Source organism: Schistocerca cancellata, chromosome 12, assembly GCF_023864275.1.
Source record: "Schistocerca cancellata isolate TAMUIC-IGC-003103 chromosome 12, iqSchCanc2.1, whole genome shotgun sequence".
Taxonomy (NCBI): domain Eukaryota; kingdom Metazoa; phylum Arthropoda; class Insecta; order Orthoptera; family Acrididae; genus Schistocerca; species Schistocerca cancellata.
Window position 1 is genome coordinate 73406797 of NC_064637.1, and position 27549 is coordinate 73434345.

At 39.3% G+C, this 27549-nt stretch overlaps 1 protein-coding gene across 1 annotated transcript in view; it reads left to right on the forward strand.

Moving 5' to 3' along the window:
- LOC126109721 (aminopeptidase N-like) overlaps positions 1-27549 on the forward strand; it is a 222875-nt gene that overhangs the window by 137950 nt on the left and 57376 nt on the right. The window contains exons 10-12 of the mRNA XM_049914775.1: positions 11016-11169; positions 19606-19687; positions 25332-25527. Coding sequence (XP_049770732.1) covers positions 11016-11169; positions 19606-19687; positions 25332-25527 — 432 coding nt within the window. The remainder of the gene's footprint in view (positions 1-11015; positions 11170-19605; positions 19688-25331; positions 25528-27549) is intronic.

The following is a 27549-nucleotide window of genomic DNA, read 5'->3' on the forward strand; positions in this document are numbered from 1 at the left end:
GAGGTTTGCTGATGACATTGTAATTCTGTCAGAGACAGCAAAGGACCTGGAAGAGCAGCTGAGGAGAATGGACAGTGTCTTGAAAGGATGATATAAGATGAACATCGACAAAAGCAAAATGAGGATAATGGAATGTAGTTGAATTAAATCGGGTGATGCTGAGGGTATTAGATTAGGAATGAGACACTTAAAGTAGCAAATGAGTTTTTCTATTTGGGGAGCAAAATAATTGATGATGGTCGAAGTAGAGAGGATGTAAAATGAAGACTGGCAATGGCGAGGAAAGCGTTTCTGAACAAGAGAAATTTGTTAACATCGAGTATAGATTTAAATATCAGGAAGTCGTTTGTTAAAGTATTTGTATGGAGTGTAGCCAAGTGAAACATGGACAATAAATAGTTTGTACAGGAAGAGAATAGAAGCTTTCGAAATGTGGTGGTACAGAAGAATGCTGAAGATTAGATGGGTAGATCACATAACTAATGAGGAGGTATTGAATAGAAATGGGGAGAAGAGGAGCTTGTGGCACAACTTGCTAAAAGAAGGGACTGGTTGGTAGGACATGTTCTGAGGCATCAAGGGGTCACCAATTTAGTATTGGAGGGCAGCGTGGAGGGTAAAAATCGAAGACGGAGACCAAGAGATGAATACACTAAGCAGATTCAGAAGGATGTAGGCTGAGTAGGCACTGGGAGATGAAGAAGCTTGCACAGGATAGAGTAGCATGGAGAGCTACATCAAACCAGTTTCAGGACTGAAGACCACAACAACAACAACAACAAGCTTCAAGCGGCCCAATGATGACAACTGGGAGATAAAGTGCGTAGGTGCAATTTCAGCACAACATTACTGAGCAGAATTGAACAGGATTAGGCATTACGTGAAAAATCTTGTGATGTCTGATGAGGCAAATTCTCATCTAAATGGGTTTGTCAATAAACTTCCGAACTTACCCAGATACAAATCTGCAGCTCGTTCATGAAAGGATACAGGTTAGCTCAAAGGTTGTTTGGTGTGCTATTGGACACTTCATTGGAATCATTGGAACATATATTTTTTAAGACAGCATCATCTGGTCAATGTGTGTGTTATGAGTGGTATGTGGCCATGATTAATAATTTCTTCAGTCCACAGATGCAGTGACGTTGGCTTCTAGATGTGATACGGTTTCAGCAGGATGCCCTTACACCTCATAATTCAGTTTTTACACTGAGACCGTACTTTCCACATCAATTAATATAATGCTTCTGTGATATCTCATGGTTGGTGATATCACTTGAGCTTTCAGCACCTGGTTTTTTTCTCTGTGGGTTCACCTGAAGAGCAAAGTTTTTTCTTGGTGACTTCACAATACTGCTGAGTTGAAAACTGCAATCTGGGAAGAGACAAGAGGTCATTCCTCAAGAAATTATTGAAAACTTAATGAGGAGCTTCCATGAATGTTTTTAGCAATTCAGTGCCAATGATAGAAGCCATTTGTGTGGTGTACTTTTTAATAAAGAAACTGTTGGATTAATTTCATTACCACCTAACACCCTGAATGACAGAATTCTTTAACAACTGTATGGTTTTTTTAAACAGTTTTCACTAATAGACAGGTTGATTCATGAGCAATGTTTGTGAGCTCAGTAGATAGTGTCAGGCCACCACCCACTGCAGTGGTAGGCTGGTACCTGGAGGTTGGCATGAGCTCGGTGCAAGTTGTTTCAGACATTAAGCTGATAAGAACACTCTTTTAAAATACAGTTAATGTTTAAGAGGTGTGAAGTAAAACAAGGGAAAAAGTCAGAAGGAAAATGTAACTGGCACTGCAGTCAGGGAGCCAGCAAGGGGCTGAAACTTGCACTGAACTGGCATTGCAGTCGCATGGTGCGGTAGCCTGCAGCTTCCATTGTTGTCGTTAGATGTCACTCCAGATGCCAATTAAATATAGCACAGGTAACGTTCGTGGCCCCCGAGAGCATTCTTGGTGTGCATTTCTTAAATCATTCACGCTATATGAAAGCTATGGTATTCGATTGCCTAATTTTATTCCCTGAGTTTTAATAACTCTACACAATGGTCTGTTAACATAATTACCACTTTCCAGACAAGTTGCTTACCATAAACACTTACTGTGAAGCTAGAGCAGGTTGCTGGTACGTACTTAAAAAGTGTTTCAACAGCTGAATTGAATATTACGATAACAGCCACACTGAGCATCATGGTAGCCAAATGAGGTACAAATATAGGCAATCAAGCGATTTTGTATATAGACAGTTGAGAGATGTTTCTTGTCTATAGATACATTTTTGTAACAAAATGGTAGAACTTTTCGACTCCTGTTTGAAATGAGGGACATGACACAATTCGTAGACAAAATGGCGTGACATTTAATAGTGTGGACATGTTGTTCTTTTTGCACTGTGGAAAAGCTTTGTCAGTTTTTTATAACTTGTATTTTTCTTTTTGTTAAATGTCACACAATGACGTGTTTGTGGGAAGTTAGTAATTCCACATATAAACAGTGCAACAAGATGAAGTTGGTTATTGACGACCTGAACAAAAAAATATTAAGTATCAGTCAGTCATATTGAAAATAACATATTTCTACTATTTTCAAAGTTGAAAGTAAATTACAGCCGAAATGAGACCCCTTGCAGACAATTCACATTTCCGTCAATGCCTCATCTTTTGATTTCTTTTACTATCGATTATCATCACTGCACAAATTGTTATCCCAATAAGGTCATCCATATTTAGCAAATATCGTGGAATAAGGCATTAAAGTGTGTACTAGAGTCAAAGTATCTAGACTTTCAATATACATTTTCTAGTAACACATCTGTAGACAGTCTCTCTACAATGTGTTTAGACACTCACTCGATTCCGCATGCAAGTGAGTTGCGCGAGATTAGCTGAGCGGTGTAAGGCGCTGCGGTCATGGACTGTGGGGCTGGTCCCGGCGGAGGTTCAAGTCCTCCCTCGGGCATGGGTGTGTGTCTTTGTCCTTAGGATAATTTAGGTTAAGTAGTGTGTAAGCTTAGGGACTGTTGACCCTAGCAGTTAAGTCCCATAAGATTTCACACACGTTTTTTTGCATGTAAGTGAGTACTTACCTTTAGATTCAAATGTTGACTGGCATTGCAAATGCATACCAAACATGAAAACTGTATTCACATAATAAAATATGAAGATATATTACAGTTAGTCATATGAATTTAACTATCATCTTGAAAAATGAAGTCAGAGTTGTTTCATCTGTTCTCTGATATGTATTTTCAGTCATGAGGTGCTTTGAAATCTGTGCACTATGACTACTAGAGGAGCCAAAATAATGTTTTATTTTGGCTCGTACAGCAGTGTGCTGTGACATGCATACTTCATTGTGTACCCGGGTGAAGAAATATGCCTGCAACCAAATAGAAAAATTACTTACGTAACTATAAAGTTGATAATTAAAACCCAAGTTGATAGTTAAAATCTTAGACTACCACTTATAAATACAAAGTGTGAGTACACAGTCAAGTGTTTCATAGTTCTCCTATGTGATTTTTAATCTATAAAGCACAAAATTATGAAATTAACAAACATAGTCAAGTGCTAAAAGGGATAAAATACATCTGTTTTGCTACCCTCCCCTCGTCCCCTTCCCCGTTTACGGTCATTGGAAAACATATGAAGTATTTATAAGGTATTTCTGCAAGCCTTTATAAGGTATTTCTGCAAGCCTTTTTGCAGCTCAGAAGTGATTCATTCTTGCTCTGGCCACCTGTCTTCTCTCTTCTGTCCAGTCACTGCTCAGCTTTTGCTGATTGCAGAAGCCCATAAAGTTGTCATTCAGTGATCTGTACTATGAGCAGTTCGAGGTGTCTTCCTGAAACAGTCCAGTGTTCATGAGGTCCTGAGGTCCTTTCGTATTTCCTTGGAGATTCTATGCCTGTAAATATCTGCTTTGTTAGTCAGTTTGCATCTATACTGAATATATATCTGTAGATCTTTGATCACTATTTCCTTACTGTCTCCATCAGTTGTTCATTGTTCGTATATAACTATTCTGTTCTTCACAGTCTGTGGTTCTGTCTGTTATCTTAGGAACAATAATTTTCTTAAGTATCTTGCACTCAAAGTAATCAGCTTCTCCCGGTCCAATCTTTTCTGTCATTCTGAGGCATCCACATGCATTTAAACATTTGGTTTTGGTTTTGTGTTAAAGTGTGCAAGTTTAGCTTTTATTGAGATCATTTGTTCCTCAGGTACAAAATGCACCCTATGGAAAGTAGTGACCATCTCGTCCCTCCTACCATCATTGGTTTCTCCTTCACTAGTTTCTTTCTATACTACTTCATAAAGTTTGTCTGAAACTGTCCACTTTTCTGTTTTACTGTACTGGTTGACAGGTGCTGAGACATTGTTTGGATGTTGATTGTGTACAGTCTGCACAGAATATGGTGGCCGATGAACAGTAATCATTGTCCAAAGTGCTGGGTGAGTTCATTCGTTTGTTCAGAAGGGGAGGCTGACAGTGTTTGCCCAATTTCAGCAGTTTGGTGATGACAGAATCGAGACACACCCTGCAGTCTTTCTCAAACAATTTAACAAACTATTCGGTAAAAGAAATTCTTTTATGTATTAATAGGTTTGTATGTCAGCTTCATGTTGATGTGTCCAGTGTTTTATTAATGGCCGTAGTTATTGTGATATTTGCATGGAAGGAAGACACTGTGCTAAATTTGAAAAAGTTTGTGATGAAAAACAGGGGCTGCTATGATTTTTTGTTTGGTGCATATTACATAATATGTTGCTGCATATAAAATTTACTGAACATGTTGAATTTTTGTTTAGACTTGGGTGGAGGTCACCAGTCTCAAGAAAATTCATCTGATGTTGCACATACATTTGCAATCGTGCATGCCAGCAGTAAAGCTAGAGTGAAATATCCACAACACTTCTCATATTTCATAAACAATTTGAGATATCGAAATGACATTTTGTCAAATGATAGCATACATAGAGAAGAGTATTGTGCCACATGTTTACTATGTGAAACTTCATTATCTCCTATGTCAATTCAAATGGTTCAAATGGCTCTGAGCACTATGGGACTTAACAGCTATGGTCATCAGTCCCCTAGAACTTAGAACTACTTAAACCTAACTAACCTAAGGACAGCACACAACACCCAGCCTTCACGAGGCAAAGAGAATCCCTGACCCCGCCGGGAATCGAACCCGGGCGTGGGAAGCGAGACCGCTACCGCACGACCACGAGATGTGGGCCCTATGTCAGTGCAAAGCAATTTTTAAGGGCTATTGATAGCTGGTGACACAATAAATGCTGTGGGTTTTGGAACAGCATAAGTTAAGACAAGTTTATTCTTGTACCATGGATGTGCTTTTTCATAAGCTACTTACCTTACTTCTCCCCAGTTCCTCATTTAATAGACTTAGTAAAACACCGTCTCAAAATTCTCTCACAATTGTATCAGCACTACATGTTAGTGAGGTGGCATTGTGTTTTGGCAAGAGAAGCAAATTTTAACTTGGCAAAACTTACAAATGGTTAACACACAAGGCAAAATAAATTTCTGTCTTTGTTGTGCTTTCAGTGGAATTATTTTTGGATACTGACAAAAGCACAGGTGACACTAGATTTTTTTTTTTAAACGGTCATCATTTAAGTGTGGATGTGGAGGTGCTCAATTTAATATTTACAAAAAATATGAGCATAGACTTAAGTTTAGTGTGGCACATTCTCTCCAGCACTCGGCATTTCTCCTACAGTGCCTGCCACTAACTCCCAGTACTACTGCTCTCCCCCACACGTGCCCTGTTGATTGCACATCTACCAGCCACATTATTCTGCATGGACTCTACTTGGCTTTATCAAACGAAATTTGGAGGCTAGATTTTTCTAATATTTCTTCAGTGTGATTATCTGTTCCACAGCTGTTTCTGAGTTTCTCAACAGGTCAAATATTCATTGCCGAATGTAAAGCACTTGATGCAATTCTTTGAACCTTCAATGTGAACATTGTTCAGTAACCCTGTCCTGGTTAATTGCTCACTATCGATTATCATCACTGCACAAATTGTGATCCCAATAAGGTCAGCCATATTTAGCAAATATTGAGGAATAAGGCATTAAAGTGTGTACCAGAGTCAAAGTATCTAGACTTTCAATATACATTTTCTAGTTGACATATATAGACAGTCTCTTTACAATGTCTTTAGACACTCACTCATGACCTTTTCTAACACACAGTTAAGAGAACTGGTGCTGTCCATCACCGTCAAACCCTGGTTTTAATTAAAAATGCTTTGGAGAGTTCTCTCATGAATTTAACTATTGAATGTGTCTGCATTACAGTTTTCTTGATAATTTCTACTGTATTTGAGTCCACTCCAAATTTTATTAAGATGTCAAACAATACTTTCTGGACATCTGGACCACAGGCCACTACCATATGCTAAGAGTTGTAGTTTTGCAATATACTATTCAGAGTCCTGGTCTGCTCAGTGGAGGACCTCCTGTTCCTGAATCCAGCTTACTGTTCACTGTTTCAATGATCTGTTTTTTGTAACAGCCAAGCCTGACATGCTTCGGACAGTACCTTGTAAGTTTCAGCTATTGTTGATAGTAAGATGTATCTCCCTTCTTCTATAAATGCTGAATCAGTGTTTTTTTTCCACTGGCCAAGTATTATTCCAGTTTTCTAAATATTTAAATCTGTCGTCTAAGGGCATTAATCATGATTTTTCCCTCCATTTTTTAACATTTCCTCTATAATTGTAGGCTCTATTCTCAGCCATTTTTCTGTAGGTTATTCGCATTTAAGTAAGATACTTCACTAGAATGTTAGTTTTTTTTCTCTTTTTCTTTTTATTGCTCAGTGCCAGTTTCCCTTTGTCCTCCTTGAAGTTCAAACTAGGTGGCTGATAGTCATTAACATGTTGCTTGAAGGGCCTGTAAAACTGCTTGCTGCTGCTCCTTTTCAATTCTGATTCAATGATTTTGATCTCTGTGATTATGTCAAATCATGAAAACAACTTAATGCAGTGTCTGATACTGGATCCACATCTGGGAAGGTGACACACTTTTCAGTTCCATACATGCAATGTTCCTGTGTATGCCAAATATAGTCATGAATATTTATGTACAAGGGTAATCCCAAAAGTAAGGTATCCTGTTTTTTATAAGTACATAGACCTGTTCATTTCTACAATGGTTTACATCAGTTTACAGCTTGAACATTTAGATATTTTTCAACATAATCACCATTTCTGTCGTTGCATTTTTGCATACGCTATGGCAGTTTTTGTATGCCCATGTCATACCAGCGCGCTGCCATGCTGTTCAGAAAGTTATGAACCTCTTCTTTCACCTCGTCGGTGGAGCTGAATTGCTTTCTGGCCAAATGTTCTTTTAACTTAGGGAACAGGTGATAGTCACTGGGCGCCAAGTCAGGATTATAGGGTGGGTGGGTGATTATGTTCCACTGAAACTGTTGCAGGAGAACAACGGTTTGCCGAGTGATGTATGGGCGAGCGTTTTCATGGAGAATGTCTACGCCCTTGCTCAACATTACTCTTCTCCGTTTCTAAATTGCCTGTTTGAGTTTTTTCAGAGTCTCACAGTACCTGTTAGCATTAATTGTGGTCCCAGTCAGCATAAAGTCGACCAACAATACCCCTTTCCAATCCCAAAAAACGGTTGTCATGACTTTACCAGCAGACTGTGTTCATTTGAATTTCCGCAGCTTTGGCGAAGAAGGATGCCACCACTGGTGTGATTGTTGCTTGGTCTCAGGTGTAAAGTGGTGTGCCCTGGTTTCGTCACCCATGACAATTGAGTCCAGAAAGTTGTCCTGTTCGGCTGCAAGGCGGTGAAGAAATGCGCGGGATGCATCAACTCATTGCCGCATGTGGTCCTCAGTCAGCATGCGTGGCATCCATCTTGCGCAAACCTTCCGGTAGTTCAATGTTTCTGTTAAAATTCTATGAGCGGTGCTTTGGGAAACCTCAGGAACCAACGTGCAGAGATCATCCAGGGTGATCCACCGATCTTCACGCATGCTTTTCTCAACCTTCAACACTGTCTCCTCAGAAACTGATGGTCTCCCGCTCCTTTGTTTGTTGTGAATTTCAGTCTAACCAGCTGAAAACTCTCTACACCACTTAACTAACAGTTTTGACATCCATGCATGACTCACCATACACTTCCATCAATTGGTGATGGATTTCAATCGACACAGTGCCGTTTGCGTTCAAAAACCGAATACCTGTGCGCAGTTCGCACTTGGTGGTAACATCCAATGGGAACTCTATTCTCAACGGCTGCCAAGCCAAGACTGAGCGCCCCATCATGGCTGTGCACATGTTTACACACAGTGCGTGAAGCACTCTTCATAACAGTGTGACCAACTGCCACGCAAACAGAGTTCTGTACATATAAATAAAAATAGAAGACCTTACTTTTGGGATTACCCTCGTAGTTTCAACATTTTGTTGGAGAAACACCAGGAACTTGAATCTTACAATTCTTTGTTTAAATTTCTTCCACAATTGTGTGTAATTAATATTGGTGACTAGTTCCAGACATAGCCATTTGTTTTCAAACCAGACCTGCTTTGAAAGTGCTTTTTTCAGTTCAGTTTTGTACGTTAATGTGTCACACAAGTAATAAGATAACTCCATATCTGTTGAATGCTTATGTATTGTGTGGTCATTACCCAAGTATGTCAGTGAAATTTTGCTGTGATAAGCACTTTTACTGCAGGTCTGGTTTGAAAATGATAGACTATGTTCAAAACTAGTCATCATCATAAATTACAAGCACCTGTGACAAATTTAAACAAACAGTGGGATGTGTGTGATACCTGCAACTAAAAGAGTAGTCGATATAGCATATGCCTATAGTGTTTGCCTGCACTGTGTTTCTTACTTACAAATGTATTACATTATTTAAGATCATAAAAAAGTTAATATCGTGTAACAACAAAGTCCATCATATCATTTCATACACAGAATTACACAAATGTAACTGAATTGAATTTTATTTGGTCCTGTCGGATTACATGGTGTACAGTGAACATACATGTAGTATAGGGCGTGTCAATAATACAGAAACCTTCATTATCACATACTTCCTAACTATTCTATCATTTCTTATAATTAACAATATTTACTAATTGAATGTAAGCAGTTGTCATCAACACTGTAAAATTCCTTTTCCACCAGTTAGTCTTTTAGGTTCTTTGGAAACTTAGTGTCATGTTCATTGTGACACCGTTTTTTAGACAGACTTCATAGTAATTTGATACCTGAGTACTGGGCTGCTTTTCCAAGCACTGTTAGTTGGTGGGGTGTGCTTCGTATGTAATTATTCCTCTGTGTGTTGTGGATGTGTACACTAGCATTTGTAGTCCACTCTGCACTATCTTTTGTGACATAGAGTGTAGTTTTATAAGTTTCAGAAGTCTTTCTTTTTAACATGATTCTGACTACTTTTTGTGTAAAGTTAACATCCTTTTTATTTCTTGAATGTTTTAGTTTCCCCACATGAGCGTTCCATACTGCAGGTATGCTGTGATGGTATGAGAATGTTGTATTTGTCCAGGTAATCAACTAATCTATAATACATAAATATTTCCAGGAGTTTTGAGAAACCTGACATCAGTTAAACTGGCCTGTAGTTATTGGTGTCATCCTTACCCGCTTTCTTGGACACCGGTACCACCCTCCTTATCTTCAGTTTTTCTGGAAAAATTCCATCTCTGAGAGAGCTGTTTGCCATGTCCAGCAGGGGTGAGGTTCTTTGCCCAATTACTTGCTTTATCGCATGATTCAATATTTTGTCGCCACCAGCTGATTTCTTGGACTTCTGTGTAGTTTTCTCTGGTACCGCATGCCACGGAATTTGAATCTGCGCCAGACCTCATGGACATCGAAGACCCATAGAGGTCTCTGTACCATAGCGCCTTAAGCTGTGGTGGCGCGTGCCTCCTGGCCCACTTTCTTCCTGGCCCGCTTTTAGTGTGGGGGCGCCACAGTGGAACACGTGGTCCCAGCGGCCAATAGCGGCACCCCCGATAGCGTACTTAAACACCGTCCACTTGCTCAGCCAGTCAGTCTAATCTCACTTACGTCGGTTTACACTTCACTTTGCACTAGACTGCTTACTTCCTGGTTCGTGTACGAGTTTGTTTCCTTGTGACTCTGTTGTTCGGTCTTGTTGTATTTGTTCCGTCCTACATTGGTCGTGTCCATCCTCTTCCATTTTGTTGTTGTTCGCAGGCCTCTCCGCGGGTCCTGCTGAGAACATGGTTTGATTTTTGTGTTAACTTAGTGGCCTTCTTTTGCAGACTATTTCTTTTCGGTTCTAAGTTCTGCACCACATTTATATAGTTATCATGGAGTATGTTAGCTATTTTACCATCTGTAACCACTGTGTTGTTTATTTTCATTGACCTGAGATCTGTTTCTTTGTCTGATCCAGCTCTTCCTGTCTTTCATCATTAATTGTGTTCCAAGCTGCCTTCATCATGTTCCTTGAGTTCATTATGGTAGCATTAATTGCTCTTGACTTTGCCTCATATTATTTTTCTGTACTTCTTTTGTAGCATTTTATAATTTTCAGCTTCACCACTCCATCTTAGATCCTGCAGCTTCCTTTGCAGTTCATTATTTCACTGACAATCCACTTTGTCTCTCTACTTTTGAGAATGCTACATTAATATGGTGTTTAATGGTTGTAATGAATTAATGCTATTTTTCATTTACATTCTGCATCTGTAGGGCTTCATTCCTGGTTTCCCTGCTTAATATTGTTCTAAGGATGTTAATATTTTGTTCATTGATATTCCTGATTTCTTTGGTGTTTGTTTTGATTGAGATATGTCCTTACTTCTCGTTCAGTGACTTGCTCACCTTATTGCTTCTTTTATTGTATTTTTTTATGTGATTTATTTGTTTTGCATGTATTGTAGTCTTAACTCATGAATTTTTAGAAAATGGTTGATGTACTTGTTCTTACAGATTGAACCAACATGGGAAATGATTGACAAATTTGTGAATGACATGCACGATGTCATGTCTGTAGACAGCATGCAGTCGACACACCCTGTGTCCAATGCAGTCGGGTCTGCTGCTCAGATACTTCAAGCTTTTGATGAAATCTCCTACACCAAAGGTCAGTAAGCAGTCACTTGTCACAGGCAGGCCCAAGTTTCCCTGCTTCCTTTATTTCACATTATCGTATATGAGCTCATGGCTCGGCCACAATGCCTGGAGACACTCAATACCACAACTATTAACATTTGTCAAAGTTTTAGTGGAGGTGATTTCTCATGTATAGTTCAATTAGTTGCATGTTCCATGGTTCACATTGAATAATATGTTGAAATTACAAAGAATGAGTCAGTTTAGAGAATGTTAAGTTAATTGGTATTTAAACATGGCTGCATGCTAATCATTTTCAGATGAGCTCACATAGCAGGAAACAGTATTTAGTTTAAGAATATAGGTGAATGTGTAACATTTTGCATTGACTAAACTACTAGTTTTTGGATAAAAATCCTTTTGTGGAAGAGTTTTCAGTAAATGATCCTACTAAACACATTATTTGCAATTTACTCTGTGGGATTGATAATATATAATAGCTACAATGGACCACATGTGTAACAATATCATGTGGTAAGTGGTATACATGCTTATGAAGTGCTGAGTTTTAACAGAATGTACATGGATAAGGTTTGAAACAATATAAAATAATATCACAAAGTTGAAGTTCCATTTCTTCTTCTTGAAAGTGCATATACAGTGTTCACATTCCTTCTACAGGACTTTAGAGCTATGCAAGATATTTCATGAGGAGGTATTTGGGGCTCCAGTCTTTTAAGTTGCTTCTGAACCATTGGCAGGCTTGATAATTTTGGACGATCTGATGCCTCCAAATGAAGTCATTTGAGCAAATGTTAAAAAAGCAAGATGCTAATTGGGAAACCTTATACTCAGTGAACTGCATTGCATGGAGTTTTAGTCAATTATGATGATGATGTTGATGATGATGATGATGATAAAGTCATTAGAAAAGTGGGTAAAATTGCATTGGTATGTCATATTTCATAGTTGTTCATCAACCACTGATGACATGCATGATACTGGTTTTGATATGTATACAGTTATAAGATTTTATATTAAAATTACTCTTTACAATTATATTTCACATTAAAATTTACATGGTAGGTTTAGGAGACCACATTATTACACAGGGTGAGCACAAAGTCTTGCCCTGATTATAATAATTATTACAGAATAACCATTTGATATAATAATTTACATTTGATACTGTTACATAGATTGGTATTACTAGTTTTTTTTAAGACCACGTACATTAGTAAACCTTAACGTGTGCTCCCTTGGTAGCTCAGAGAATGTCGAGGCGGTATTCCAGTTCCCGCCAGGTGTTTCGTAACATGTTCTGTCACAGTACCCGCAGCAACTTGTATCCTAGCCTACAGTTTGTCAACGTCAGCAACTGGTGTGATGAAGACTGTGTCCTTGATATAGCCCCAGAAGAAACAGTCAAGGGGTGTAATTTTCTGGAGAGCGGAGTAATGTCCAGATCGGTGGATTGGAAGGAACGATCCAACACCCTGGCCACCCCGCTCTCCAGACATTACACCCCTTGACTCTTTTTTCTGGGGCTATATCAAGGACAGAGTCTTCATCACACCAGTTGCTGACATTGACGAACTGAAGGCTAGGTTACAAGCTGCTGTGGGTACTGTGACAGAACACATGTTACAAAACACCTGGCGGGAACTGAAATACCGCCTCAACATTCTCCGAGCTACCAAGGAAACACACAATGAGGTTTACTAACATAAGTGGTCTTAAAAAAAGCTGCTAACACTAAACCTATGTAAGGGCATCAAATGTAACTTATTATGTCAAACGGTTATTCTGTTATAAATTTTAATAATCAGAGCAAGACTTTGTGCTCACCCTGTAGAATTTTTCTACCTCACAAAAATAGCTGTTGATTAAGAAGTCCTTTGTATACTTCTCAAGGGCATTGTATGGTAGGCCTTTCACTGCAAGGGGTAGTTCGTTATAAAACTTTATACAGGATATCTTAAACAATTAGGTTCCATTCAGAGTTTTACTTACAGTCCTTGCTCCATACCCAAAATTTGTGTCATATACCAATCCACTGCTATTTTTGTATGCCTTACTACTTCTTGCACTTGTGTATTATTAAAACTTGAAAGATCATCATTATCTACTGTGCCAAAAACAGTTTTTAATGGTGTTCCATCCGCATTCAGCCATCCTCTCTTTGTCCGTACTAGAGAATATGGGATTGTACCAGTTACTTGCTCCAACTGCTCTCTCAACTTATCATAGCAAAATTTAAGTCCATAATATTCACTCTGTATATCCTGTATTGTATTGCCCTGTTTTGCTTTCTTTAGCAGTTCTAAGAATATACCTTGCAACCTCCTCACTTCATTCCTTACCTCCCAGATTACAAAGATCAGCAAGCATCTGATTCGAGAAAACTCTGTTCGGCTGCTGTGCAAACAAAACCCTGTTCCGCTAAGGCAGGTTGACAGTCCCTTCTGCTCCAAAGATGGGCAAGATCATAACAAACGCTAAACTCCATCTAAGCACCAACCTCACCATCACTTAGAGGAAATCATTTACATGTACCCCTCCCACCTTTGAAAAAAAGTGGGAATACCACAAAAAATACTTACATTCCTGAGTACACTACATGAATTTTGAAAAAATTACAAAGAAAAAATCCTACTGTTACCCACTGTATACTTCCGACCACATGTTCCTTGGTCTCAACCCGTAAGCTCTATTCTGCAGTATTTCCTTACTCCTTTGCTTCTTAGTTCTAGTACATGGAAATTCTGCTGGTACTTAAGGAAAGGAGTCTTTGGCCCCTTGAAAGATGTTCTAGCACTTTCATGTTGGCCCATGATGTTTATCTTAGCCTTTTGCCAGCATACTTTAGAAATAGCTTTCTGTTGAGTACAACCACAGCCAAGGTAATTCATGTTTCTGAAATAAACTGCTTTCAGCTGTATATGAACTTTCACAGGAACACGACTGGTTTCATGATTTGATTTGACATCACAAAGCCAGTCACATCCTGTAAAAGTTCGTAGTTAGAAGTGGTTAATTTCAGAAACATGAACCCCCTCTAGAGTCTTTGCAAATACCTTCTTTTCCCAACTTTGGTTGAATTGCATCAAACGGAGATGGCATTTTGCATCTGTATACAAAGGTGATAAACTTGTTGCTGTAGAAGTTTTTTAATTGTAGGCACTAACTACAAAATTTAACTATATATCCCAGTCTAGATGTTGAGAATTCACATAATGGCTTAGCATCTTTGGTATAGCCTTACAAACTCTTTCTGTGTGACCATTTGCCCGTCGGTGTAAAGGACACTCTGTTGAATATCAACACATCTTTTTCTCCACCAGAATCTTTACGCTACTCTTCTATCCCTTGTTCTCTTACCCCCATGACCTGATAACACGATCATGATCACCATGGTGAACTGTGATCTTTTGCTTACCGTAATACTTCTGTTTGCAAAGTTGCTACAACTGAAACATGTGGTCCATGCTTGGTTAATGTACACAATATCCCATCTTCTATAGCAAGCTGTCATTATTTTCAATGCACCAGACACTCTTTATCACTTGCTTGCACTTTCTTCAGAATTTTCAGATGAAACCCAGAGACTTGAAATGCCCCAGTCTTCCTTTCAAGAGTCAGCATTTATGTGTTCAACGTGTGCCTTATGGATTACATCATATCGAAATTCACTTAGTTTCAAAGCCCATTTCATTAGTCGACTTGAAGAACCTATAGCGCCAGTAGCCATTTTAATGCTGCACAATCAGTAATCATTAAAAACTTACATCCATATGGATAACAACTAAAGTAAGAAGTACCATACGTTTATGCCAACATCTCCTTTTCAGTGGTAGAATAATTTTGCTTGGCCTTATTAAGCTGACAAGATGCATATGCGATTGAGTGTTCTTTCTAATCTGTGATTTGCTCCAAAACTGCTCCTAAAGCTGTACCTATTGGCATCACATGACAATATGAATTCTTTCACGAAATATGGAAAAATCAAAACTGGATCTAAAGTTAATACATCTTATAAATTTTAAAACGCTCTCTGAAACTCAGGTGTTGTTCCTCCCTGCATTTCAGTTTCTTTCATGCCACTTTTGCAGTTGTGCATGTTACAATATAGAAACACTTGCAGCTGTTGTACCCAACGCAAATAATTTACCTTTGAGTTCAACCGACTGTTTGTAAAGGTTGATTCCAGCACAGTGCCTAACCAGGAATCCAAGCATCACAGCAATGCCTTGTCTCACAGTTGGTAACATTTCCATTTTCTCATGAAACCTTGTGTTTCCCATCCTAAACCCCAGCTGTGTCCTAATTGAATCAACTGCACCACTGGTTATAGCGTGCAACCGTTACTTTGGTTCTTGTAGTCTGCTCTTATTCATGATATCCAAACTGACAACTGATGTGTGTGTCCCTACATCTACAAACATTCATATTGTTTCCCTTTCAACCAAGCCCCAACAGTCTGTCAATATGTACACTTTTAATTCACTGCTATTTAATGGGAATACTTTTTGATGGAAGGAAGATTCCCATTGTCATTTAATAACTTCTTTTCCCATGTTTCTTCAATCTTCACTCCTGTGCCTTATGACCAACCTGCTGACAAAATACTGTGGTTGGCAACACTGTGTTTTTAAATGATTCTTTCTTCCACACTGATAACATTCTTTGTTTGACACAAATGGTTCAAATGGGTCTGAGCACTATGCTACTTAACTTCTGGGGTCATCAGTCACCTAGGACTTAGAACTAATTAAACCTAACTAACCTAAGGACATCACACACATCCATGCCCGAGGCAAAGATTCGAACCTGCGACCGTAGCGGTCACACGGTTCCAGACTGTAGCTCCTAGAATGGCACGGCCACTCTGACCGGTTTTGTTTGACACAAACCTTTTCTGATCGGTCTGAGACTAAGTAGCACCATCTCTCTCTTACAAGGTAAGTGGCCACATGCAGCACTGCTGCTAAGTCTTCTGGACTTCCCATTCTCACTCTGCAAGAAAATTATTGAGAAATCTTCCTTTGGAACACATCTACTCACCTTGTCCTCAGCTTCTTTCAATGAAACTGCATCAGCGTCCTGTTTGTCTCATAAGTTTGAATGTTCAACTTGTGTATCCTGTCTGACATTTAGAATTTTCTAAAATTATTTAACTTCTCTTGAAAGAAACAAGCAGTTTTCTTTATGTACCATTGTTTTAAGCCATTTGCTGACTCTGTAAATGTGGTTACTTTACTCAAAATCTCATGGTAAATGATGTATATCTTAGCCTTGCCCAACAAGCGCAGTCTGGCCATCTACAATGATGTTTGTTCGGACCAGTTATGCAACTGGCTGAGAATAACATATCCTGAATAAAAACGGTAGCATCCTCCGATGTTTTGCCAGAAAAAATGGAAATAAGACTAGTGGATACAGGATCCGTGGATTGGGAAGATACTGCCAGTATTGTTTCAACTTCACGAGGATCTGATTGTGAAGGATCTCCTGTTTGACCACGCAACTGCTGAGCCATTTGCTCATTCTGTTCCTTTAATAATTTAACCTGCTCTGTCAGAGATGATACCATGTCCGCTGTAATCGTTGTTCGTGCTTGTGCCAAATTTTTGCATTTGCCAAATTTTTGCAAGTTCCTTTCCTGTCACAGTAAGCGTTATATACCACACACAATACTAGAAATTACTACTTCATTTCATACTAAATTACTAATAATTAATTACTTTTTCATTTCATTGACACCCAACAACACTTAGCACAGTACTCTTTTGCACGACTCTACTTCTCACAAGTGTAATTCACAGGGATAAACATATCGTGAGGTGCACTGAAGTCAGACAAATTACAAATTTTACAGTCTACCGGTACTGAATAACTCCCCTTAAATTCACGTACATCTGTGGGTTCACAAGGCTTTGCATGAGTGACTCTCATATGTTCTGTTGTGGGCATGATCACAACCGTAACATGCTAGTGTGAGTACAGTAACAAAGCTTTTCAGTGACTCACCCCACAGTTGTTGTAACTGCTGGTGTAGCTCCAGTATGAAACACTTGTGATGCCAGTGCTGCAAGTGTCAGAAGCACGAACACTTCCTGACACCAGTTTTGCAAGAGGTGGCAATAGAGATGATTCTGTGTCAGTAGCACTTTCCCAATCTGCTTGGATTCTTGACTCACTGTTGACATCGGCTGTCATTACCACTCGAGGATTTGCACTGTTCAGCCCTCTCGAGGTGGCTGATGCTGGATGCACCATTCTTGGCCGGCTGTTGCTACGGCGTTTGCCACCGTAGTGCCTGCAGTGCTGGCTGTACTGCATTGCCACAGGGGTGAGTGAATGTGGCACTTGTGTTTGACTTAACACACCAATTTCAGAGGCGCTCTTCCCCTACCACTCACCGCCGTTCTTCTTCATCTGTTGAATCAGTGACGGTTGTCACGTAGCCTCATATTATGACGATCTCGGCCTGCTGTTCAGCAGGCCCTGGTTAGTCTATCGAAGTAACAGGGAAGCTGGTGTCCTGACATGGGACAATAGGGAGGACACCCCGCTCCCCCCATATCCACTCACTTACAACAACGGCAGGCTGTGGTGTTGAACTGTGCGACTGGTGATTATAGTAAGGTAGTCATCTCTCCCAGTACTGGCTGTCATTGCTCAGTAGTGTGCAGTAAATCTACAACAGACTTGTGCCAGACGTCACTTTACTGTGGAGTGCGATTGTTATGTATGCCATCAATTGATATGTCGTATGAGCTGATATGCTGGCGTATTTATGAAGTGAAGTAGCAGCTAATATTTTCCCAATGTCACTTGTCATGAACACATGGATCTTGCTATTGTGTAGGTATCAGCTGTTGTCACTCTGCTGTACTTCTTTAATGAGTTTGTTATAGTATAGATTCACGCATCTTTTCATCCTGCATAGTTGTGTTTATCTTTATACTATATACCTCTTTACTTCTGTATGCATCCTCTTTGGTTTGAAGCTGGCACAGTACTTACAGTAGAATATCTTTGGCTTCCCTCTGACAACCATGCCTCCATCCTTGCTACCCTCCCTATTTTCCTTTCCCTGTTGCTTCATAACCTGGGTTGTGAGTAACTGAATCTCCTTTCCCTTCTTCCCTTTCTTTCCCCTCTCTCCTCCCTGATGAAGGAACATTTGTTCCGAAAGCTAGGAACATAAATTTTCGGTTTTGTTTTGTGTGTATCTATCGGCTGTACTGAGCTGAGGTAAGTACTGGCCAGCCCCTCTATCTCTTTGTTAGTATTTGTTTCACATCTCTATATGAGATTTTCCATTAATCATATAGTATAGGATGGGTTTGTTGTAGTATAGGCCTGGTTTGCAAAAGCTCTTGGTACACTTTGTTGCATTAGCTATAGCATTTCTTTCATTATGTAATGAAGATGAAGATGATGCGGTCCTGTCCGGCTGCTCTGCTGTGGTCCATTGTCTGGCTCGCCAGAAGTGCCGATGGTGTTTTCTCACCTGACTGACCCACTCTCAGTGTTATTCTTTGCACCCACCATGTATCAGTACCACCATAATATAAGCAAAGTAGCTTTGTTCTGGGACTCAGAAAATTTTAATGGTTTGCTACCTTGTACAAAGTTGGCATAAAACAATATTACAGGAATAAGGGATATTGGACCATAACTGTCAGGATCATGTTTATCTCCCATATCAGAAACTGGGACAAAAATTGTGGATTTCAAAGACATCAGGGAATTTTTGAGAGTATAAAATTATATTGACTTTAAAAGACCGTTACCTCAGTTTCATGAAAACAGGAATAAAGTAAATGCAGATACCACGAAATTGATTGGTGAATTAAAAAAACTGTTTAAAATTGGCTGGAATTGTGCAAGAATATATCCAGAACAGAGAAATTTTCTGATCTAAAGTTCAACAATGGCAAGATGAAACGGGGGCGAACCAGAGAAGCAAAGGAAGGAAAATGATGGAATGACAGAGGAGGCCAGCTGTGTAGTGGACCACTGCTTCTCCAAAGGAAATTATGTACTCTGGTTCTATTGTACTTCTAAGTAAATGCCAAAATACTTGTAGGATTTTTTTGTTTAGGAGATAAATCTTTCAATCTGTCTGTGGTTGTCTTACCATTTGTGCTCATCTTTCCATCTGCACTCACTAGAACATGTAACATCCTCTGTAAACTTTTTCACATAGTCGTATCTTTATGTGTTCTTAAAATAGTTTATTCTACTTATTCTTCTAGTGGTGGATGAATGTAGGATATATCTCACATACCTGTACTTCTTTCTGGTTGTAGCTTCTTTACCTGCCTATTCTATTATGGTAACTCTATTGGTGCACAAAACAAAGATATCAGTGTAAATTAAGGAATGTGAATAATTCTGCAAATTGCTATCTGCCATATTTTAAAAAGCAAATTGTGATTGTGTATTAATTTTGCAGGTGCCTGCCTTATTCGGATGCTAAATCACAGTCTAACAGAACCTATGTTCAGGAAAGGAATGGTAATCTATATAGACAAGTGGTGAGTATAAAAGTCATCATGGACTCCATCACTTTATTTATGTAACTTGGTCTTCCGTGACTTATTCCTGACGTCTGTTGGTGTGGGCCCTTCTAGTATATATACATCATTTCAGGGCACAGTCCTGTTGTTCCTGTGTCGTCCTGTATGATCCTAATCTATGTATTTGGTTGTGCCCTGGGCCTCTTTTCCAGTTCTTTTATTTGAAATACTGTTCTTGCCGTAGGGTTGGGTTTACAGTGTGTTACGCGCTCACACCAATGAAGCATTTCCCTTGAAGCTTTTCTGCTAAGTTTTCACCTTAACTGAGCCTTGGAAGTGGTCATTTCTTACTTTCTCTTTTATTACTTCTATTTCACCCTCCCAGTTTTCATACAGTTTTAAGTCTCTCTATGTATGTATGTTGCAAATGTTACTACCAATTCTTACTTGAACTGATGAGATGGGGTGATACGAGCATTGACTAGATGTAGTTGTGGTTTTGAACTGATAGCCATTCTTGAGAAGTGAGAAGTTGCAATATATATATTCCATTTTGTTTCTATTTACTCAAACTTGTCTACAATTTGAAATGCATAGTCAAATAAAGTCTAAAACCAATTACATTTGCAATAAAACAACATAAATAACTTAATAAAGAAGTTATAACAACGTTTTCAGTGCAGCATTCATAATATATATTAATGTTATCAAGTTGTTAGGACTGAACTTTAAATATCTTTGGGGTCTTAGCCTCATCTGGATGCTCCGAAAAATATGTACAAATACTTCACCTACTGCCCAATAACACGAGCTCCATCATCTTAGAAATTACAGTCAACCCAGAGTTGCTTTTGAAAGCAAAACAGGAATTGAGAAAGAAGATCCAATTGTTCCTATGATATTTTAAATGAGAAAGACGATACAATTTTATATTTTAAATATTTGTTGGAAGCTTACTTCACCTTGTTCAAGGAAAACTACCAGCAGAATTTTCAGTCTTTTTAGACCACAGACTGATTCAAACTAGTTGTCCCTTGACATTTAAGTACCAAAATTGCTGCATTATCACATCGAGTACAGTAAGCAGGCAGCTGTCACTCTGCATTGCTCACAGGGGGGGGGATAGAAAATCACTTTAAATCTGTATCTTCCACAAAATATAAATAAGAAATCTCAAATTCACATATGAGATTAGAGCTCTTTGTTGTCTTTCAGCATGTCAAAAATCTGTTCTTAATTTTAAGTAGGGAAAGAGTTAAATTCATTTTTTTGAAACAGATTAAATTTTCCTTTTTGTAAACAGCTTCAAACTTATCACGCCTTATACCAAAATATCTCGCTTAGCAACTAATCCTCCAAAATTTTCATACTGCGTTGCATTTATATAAATAAGATACTATCAACTCTTTGAAGCACTGTTGTAATGCACCTTAATTCTTCTGGTTCCTGTGTCACTTTCACATGGTCCAGTGCTTTTGCCAGTTTTCTGGTTTCGCTTTTCAATTGCCTTCTTCAAAAGACATTCCACTTTGGTCAAAATAATTTTTCTCTTTTCTGCAGCAATATGATGTTTAACCCAAGCTCAAATCAGTTCTGTCACATTAAAGTGGCAATGGTAGGGGACAATTGGAGCATTTATATGTCCATATTTTTTTTTTTTTTGCTGTTCTATCCACAATGTAAAGTGGATTCTTTGGCTTGTTCTGTGGCAAGTTCTAATAATACTGCCCTTGTCAACTCACTGTCAGACCATATCTTAAATTTCTCTAGCCAGGAAACAATGTCGTTTTTCTTTGTTGCCTTTGTAGGTGCCTTGTCTTGAAAAACTGATGGATGTGAAGTATTAGTTCTAACAATTATAGAGTTTTTAATTAAGTTTTGGCACAGTGCCTTTCAGCCATTTCACAAAGATATTGATTCATCTCTCTGTAGTATTCGGAGGTCCTGATTGAAATGAATAATGGCAGAGAAGTAGAAATGAAACCTTTTGAAGTTTTGGCATGTGCTACAATTATTCTTTTTCCTCTACTAACGAGAGCTGCTGTACTACGGCTGATGGTATCATTTGTCCAGTCTTTTTTAAGCTGTGTCCCACATTCCCACGTTTCATCAAGCCAAATATCATCATCAAAGTTTGTCCCCACTAAGAAAGTGGCATCATCAGGCTGCAATACCTTGGTGTTCCATTAAAAACTTGTGGCCAGAAATGGATATACAGTGGAATCCTAGCTTTTTCACGACTTGTAAAAGGACGATTTACTACCCTGAAATACGTCCACTGCTACAAGTGTAGCACGTAAGCTTTTTAAGTGTTGGATTCTCCTTCCGAGAATAATATGCATATATACGACATTGAATCACATCTTCCTGAAAAGAGTAGAGATATGTGACCCTCTTCTCAAGTTGCTTCTTTTTCCCAGGTGTCTTCAATGTAGATGACGCACCTGATTCTCCTTTCATGAGTTTCTACTTGCAGATTCAACACTCAAATCGCGTGACTGATGATTGTACATAATCACACAATATCCAATAGTTTTTGAACAATTCCAAGGAGTGCGCAGCCTTGATCTGACCAACTTGTGCGACCACATTGCTAGGCACATGAAGTTAAATGTCGCCCACATCTCTCACTACTGGCTGGAACAATGCTTCAGGTAGGGCAACAGAAGGACGATACAGTTGAAGCCAACAGCAGGTGACTCACAACTGGTCTACTGATGGCGAGAGTCATGCAGCTCGCTGACAGTCGAGTGACAACTAGTTTAAATTAGACTATAAGGGTTTTGACTGAGAGAGTTAGTTACTGCTTCTTTCAACAAACTCTTGTACACAGATCATTTTGTTGTTATGGCTAACTCACAGGAAGCCCTGCACGCAGTTTTGAATGTATTCAGTGAGGAATACGTGGGCATCAGCATAGTTCTTAACATCAGTGTACGTGGCCAGGGAAGGAGGAAGAAGTTGTTGGATTTGGCTTACGATGAGAACTTACCGGAGGTCGAGTGGTCAGGACTTGTGAGTGGGCATCCAGGGCTGCCATTAAATGACAGAACAGGAAATTAGGTAAAATGAAGAGAAAATTATTCAATGTACGGTATACAAGGAGAGCACCTAGGAGGTTGAACAAATAATTGAAGTGGGCAATGGAAGGGAAGGTGGTTCATGTTGATTGATGTTGGCAGCCAGTCATGGAATCAGAGCCGGAGGCTCTGCCTCCTAAGAAGTCTGTTCTGCTCAAGGTCTGGATCACAAGAGAGAGAGGCAACTGTGTTTTGCACTGCAGAACGCTCCAGAGTCCAAACATGTGACCTGTATCCCACGCATGCTATTGGCTAAAACCCATGGCATTAATTTCAGCAGAGGGCTCAAGATGTCTCTTGTGTGCAGCTTTAACTGGACAGAACTGCCTCTGTTCTGAAAGACAGGAAACTTGTGTCATGTAGGCACTGTCGAAGAAGAGTTGTCGAAAAGAGTTGTAAAGATCTGACTGTGGCCTTCAAAATAATTTTTGTTAAACCTTGATTAGCTGCTATCCCATACATCAGGAACATTCAAATTTTGCATCAACCTTCTTCAAATACCAACTGTACAGATCCAGCCTTAAAACTAAGTGGTGAATTCTGCAGAAAGTTTGAGCGCTTTCTGCATGTTGGAAGTCATCTCTCGACTAATGTAAATATAGACACAGAAATCCAGTTTCGCACGAGATATGTTAGCAGAGCCTTTGGCCGTTTGCGGGACAGGGGTTTTGGTAGTTGTGACCTAACATGATGACTGAGCTCTGTCCATTGAGCCATCACTAAACCAGTTCTCACTTCAGAGTATGAGTTTGAATCATACTTGCCAAACAGAATGCAAAAGGTTGTGCTGAATAATTCAGACAATGTCGGAAAGGTAGAAAATTTTGGTGACTGGCGTCAAACCACGAAGGGTTTCAATTTTGAGTCGACTCCCATTTCTTATATATGTGAATTAACATTCCACAAGCAAGACTCCTACTTTTTACAGAAGATACTAGTGTAATAAATCCCACTAGAGAGAGAGAGAGCAACAGAAGAGTTAATAAATCATATTTTCCAAAGAATTATTAAGACATTCCTGTGAAAATGGATTCTCCCTAAGTTTTGAAGAACACGGTACATATAATTCTGTACAACAAATAATCATACCAACAGTTTATGTAGGACATGAGCAGGGGTCAGTAAGTAGGGTACAATGCTTAAAATTTTTGGATGTACATATTGATGAAAAATTGAACTGGTAGAAGCATATTACTGAGCTTCTCAACCAATTGTTTAAATACTTTTTCTGTTAATATAATTGCTAATCTTGGAAACAGACATATCAGCCTCATGACATATTTTGCATGTTTCCACTCTATAATGTTGTACAGGATAATTTTTTGGGGTAACTCATCGCTTAGGAAGGAAGTATTAATTGCACAAAAGCAAGCAGTAAGATTGATAATGTGGTGTTCGCTCATGAATGTCACATAGTTACATCTTCAAAGAGCTAGGCACTTTAACTGCACCTTCACAATACGTATTTTCACTAATTAAATATGTCATAAATAATCCACCACAGTTCAAGAAGAATGGTAATGTACGTACCTACAACACTAGAGGGAAAAATGACCTTTACCCATTGTTAAAGCTCTGTCAGTGGCTCAGAGAGGAGTTCAATACGCAGCAACAAAATTTTGTGATCATTTGCCCAATAGCATAAAATAATCTGATGGGTAATGAAGCAAGTTTCAAATCTAATTTAAAATTATTTCCATCAATTCCATTGATTAATTTCTACTTTTTAAACTGTAGTTGCTTGAGTAGGAATTAAATGACAATGTATTCATTGATGTTAACACTACTTATGTATACATATCCTGTAAACTGACTCATTCCGTATCATTTCTGTAAAAGAATCATTCAAATGATCTATGGAACATGCTTCTAACTAACTAATTAACTAAGGCCTGGACCATGCACAGAAGATATTTGCAGCTTCTTGAGAAATTCCCTGGAGAAAATAAATACTGCTAGTGTAAACACCATCAACATCACCAGCTTTGGTGGGTTGGTCATATTACCAATGTGCCTGATATATGACAAACAATCCAAACACAGTCATGGAGAGTGACACTGAGGAATGAAATGATACAGAGACATTCCAAAGTCATACTTTTAAAAATGCCAAATTGACACCAGCAGTTTGGAAACCAATGCCTCCAATCATCCGAAATGGCATCGTAAGTACTGTTTACGATGGTTCACGGTGCTTTGAACAACAATGCAAAGACCTAAGATAGGACAAGCAGAAATGTAGGAAACAGTGAGAAACCGATGTAACAGACAATCAGCTGTGACCTGCGGTTGGTATGGTTAGGTTATGTGCTCACTGCAGTAGAAAAATTTGTTCAGCAATTGGTCTCCTTGAACTGGAACTCCACGAAGGACAACAGTCCTTGTGAAAGGTGGGGTAACTACCTTGTTAGCAAGTAAATGCCTATGATGATGAAGTTCCTTTAATAGCAAAGACATGAACGTGCTGGTAAGCTGGCATATGCCAACAGTTTGTTACTTGTTTATGTTCATATTTGTACTGACCTTCTGTTATGTAATTACCATGGCAGCATAACAATATAATATACTGTTTTGTACTTTAGGAAATATTCGAATGCAAAGCAGGATGACCTGTGGTGGTCCATGGAGGAAGCTGTGAGGAATTCGTCCTTGCATGAGCATGCATTGCCGCAGAATGCCACAGTGAAGCAGGTGATGGATTCCTGGACACTGCAACCCGGCTTCCCTGTGGTTACAGCAATTCGTAACTACGTTAATGGTTCTGTCACCATCAACCAGGTACTTAACTGAATTTCTAGGCACGCATTTGCAAAGAGAGGTCATTGTGATTTGTAACTCACCTGTAGCAGACTATTTTAGAAAAGAATACTATTTTGGTAACACAATATTTTAGGGCCCCTGAATGAAATGTAATGGGCTGAATGTACTAGCACGCTTGTAACAATCCTGATTCATTATTCCAGGGCTTCCCAAATTGGTTGTCCCAATATCCCAGGGTTTTGTGTAGTAACATAAAGGGTGTCATGATACTAGCAAATTCTGAATGAAAAACAAATGAAAACTTGAGATAATACAAAATATCCTTGTCTTTGTGAAGCGTAACCATAGATCACATACACTACTGGCCATTAAAATCGCTACACCAAGAAGAAATGCAGATGATAAACGGGTATTCATTGGACAAATATATTGTACTAGAACTGACATGTGATTACATTTTCACGCAATTTGGGTGAATAGATCCTGAGACATCAGTACCCAGAACAACCACCTTTGCCTGTAATAACTGCCTTGATATGCCTGGGCATTAAGTCAAACAGAGCTTGAATGGTGTGTACTGGTACAGCTGCCCATGCAGCTTTACACGATACCACACTTCATTAGGAGTAGTGACTGGCATATTGTGACGAGCCAGTTGCTCGGCCACCATTGACCAGTCGTTTTCTATTGGTGAGAAATCTGGAGAATGTGCTGGCCAGGGCAGCAGTCGAAACATTTTCTGTATCCAGAAAGGCCCACACAGGACCTGCAACATACGGTCGTGCATTATCCTGCTGAAATGTGGGGTTTCGCAGGGATCGAATGATGGGTAGAGCCACGGGTCATAACACATATGAAGTGTAATGTCTACTGTTCAAAGTGCTGTCAGTCCGAACAAGAGGTGTCCAAGACATGTAACCAATGGCACCACATACCATCACGCCGGGTGATAATGCTAGTATGGTGATGACGAATACACGCTTCCAATGTGCATTCACCACAATGTTGCCAAACACGGATGCGACATCATGATGCTGTAAGCAGAACCTATATTCATCCGAAAAATTGACGTTTTGCCATTCATGCACCCAGGTTCGTCATTGAGTACACCATTGCAGGCACTCCTGTCTGTGATGCAACGTCAAGGGTAACTACAGCCAAGGTCTCCGAGCTGATAGCCATGCTGCTGCAAACGTCATCGAACTGTTCATGCAGATGGTTGTTGTCTTGCAAACGTCCCCATCTGTTGACTCAGGGATCGAGACGTGGCTGCACGATCCGTTACAGCCATGTGGATAAGATGTCTGTCATCTCAACTGCTAGTGATACGAGACCGTTGGGATCCAGCATGGCATTCCGTATTACCGTCCTGAACCCACCGATTCCATATTCTGCTAACAGTCATTGGATCTCGACCAACGCGAGCAGCAATGTCTCAATACGATAAACCGCAATTGCGATAGCCTACAATCCGACCTTTATCAAAGTCACAAACGTGATAGTACGCGTTTCTCCTCCTTACACGAGGCGTCACAACGTTTCACCAGGCAACGCTGTCAACTGCTGTTTGTGTATGAGAAATCGATTGGAAACGTTCCTCATGTCGTCACCGGTGCCAACCTTGTGTGAATGTTCTGAAAAGTTAATCATTTGCATATCACAGCATCTTGTTCCTGTCAGTTAAATTTCACATCTGTAGCATGTCATCTTCGTGGTGTAGCAATTTTAATGGCCAGTGGTGTATTAAACAAGTTATAAGTATGTTCAATTTCAGTATTTTGTGTATAGAACTTACAGTTATGGCAGTGGATGTGTGTCCTGTTGTACACTCATGCTCTCTGTTGGCCTGTGTCTTAACAAGCCCTTTAAGAGGTGACATTGGAGGACTGTACACTTTCCATCAGCGTGTTTTGTTGTTTCATTTGTGACAAGTATCATTATTTCACTTCTTTCAAAGATAATAACTACCAAATGCAAAGACATTTTTGAAGTAATAAATGGACACATGACCACAAAGAATTTTTTGTGAAATAATTGTTA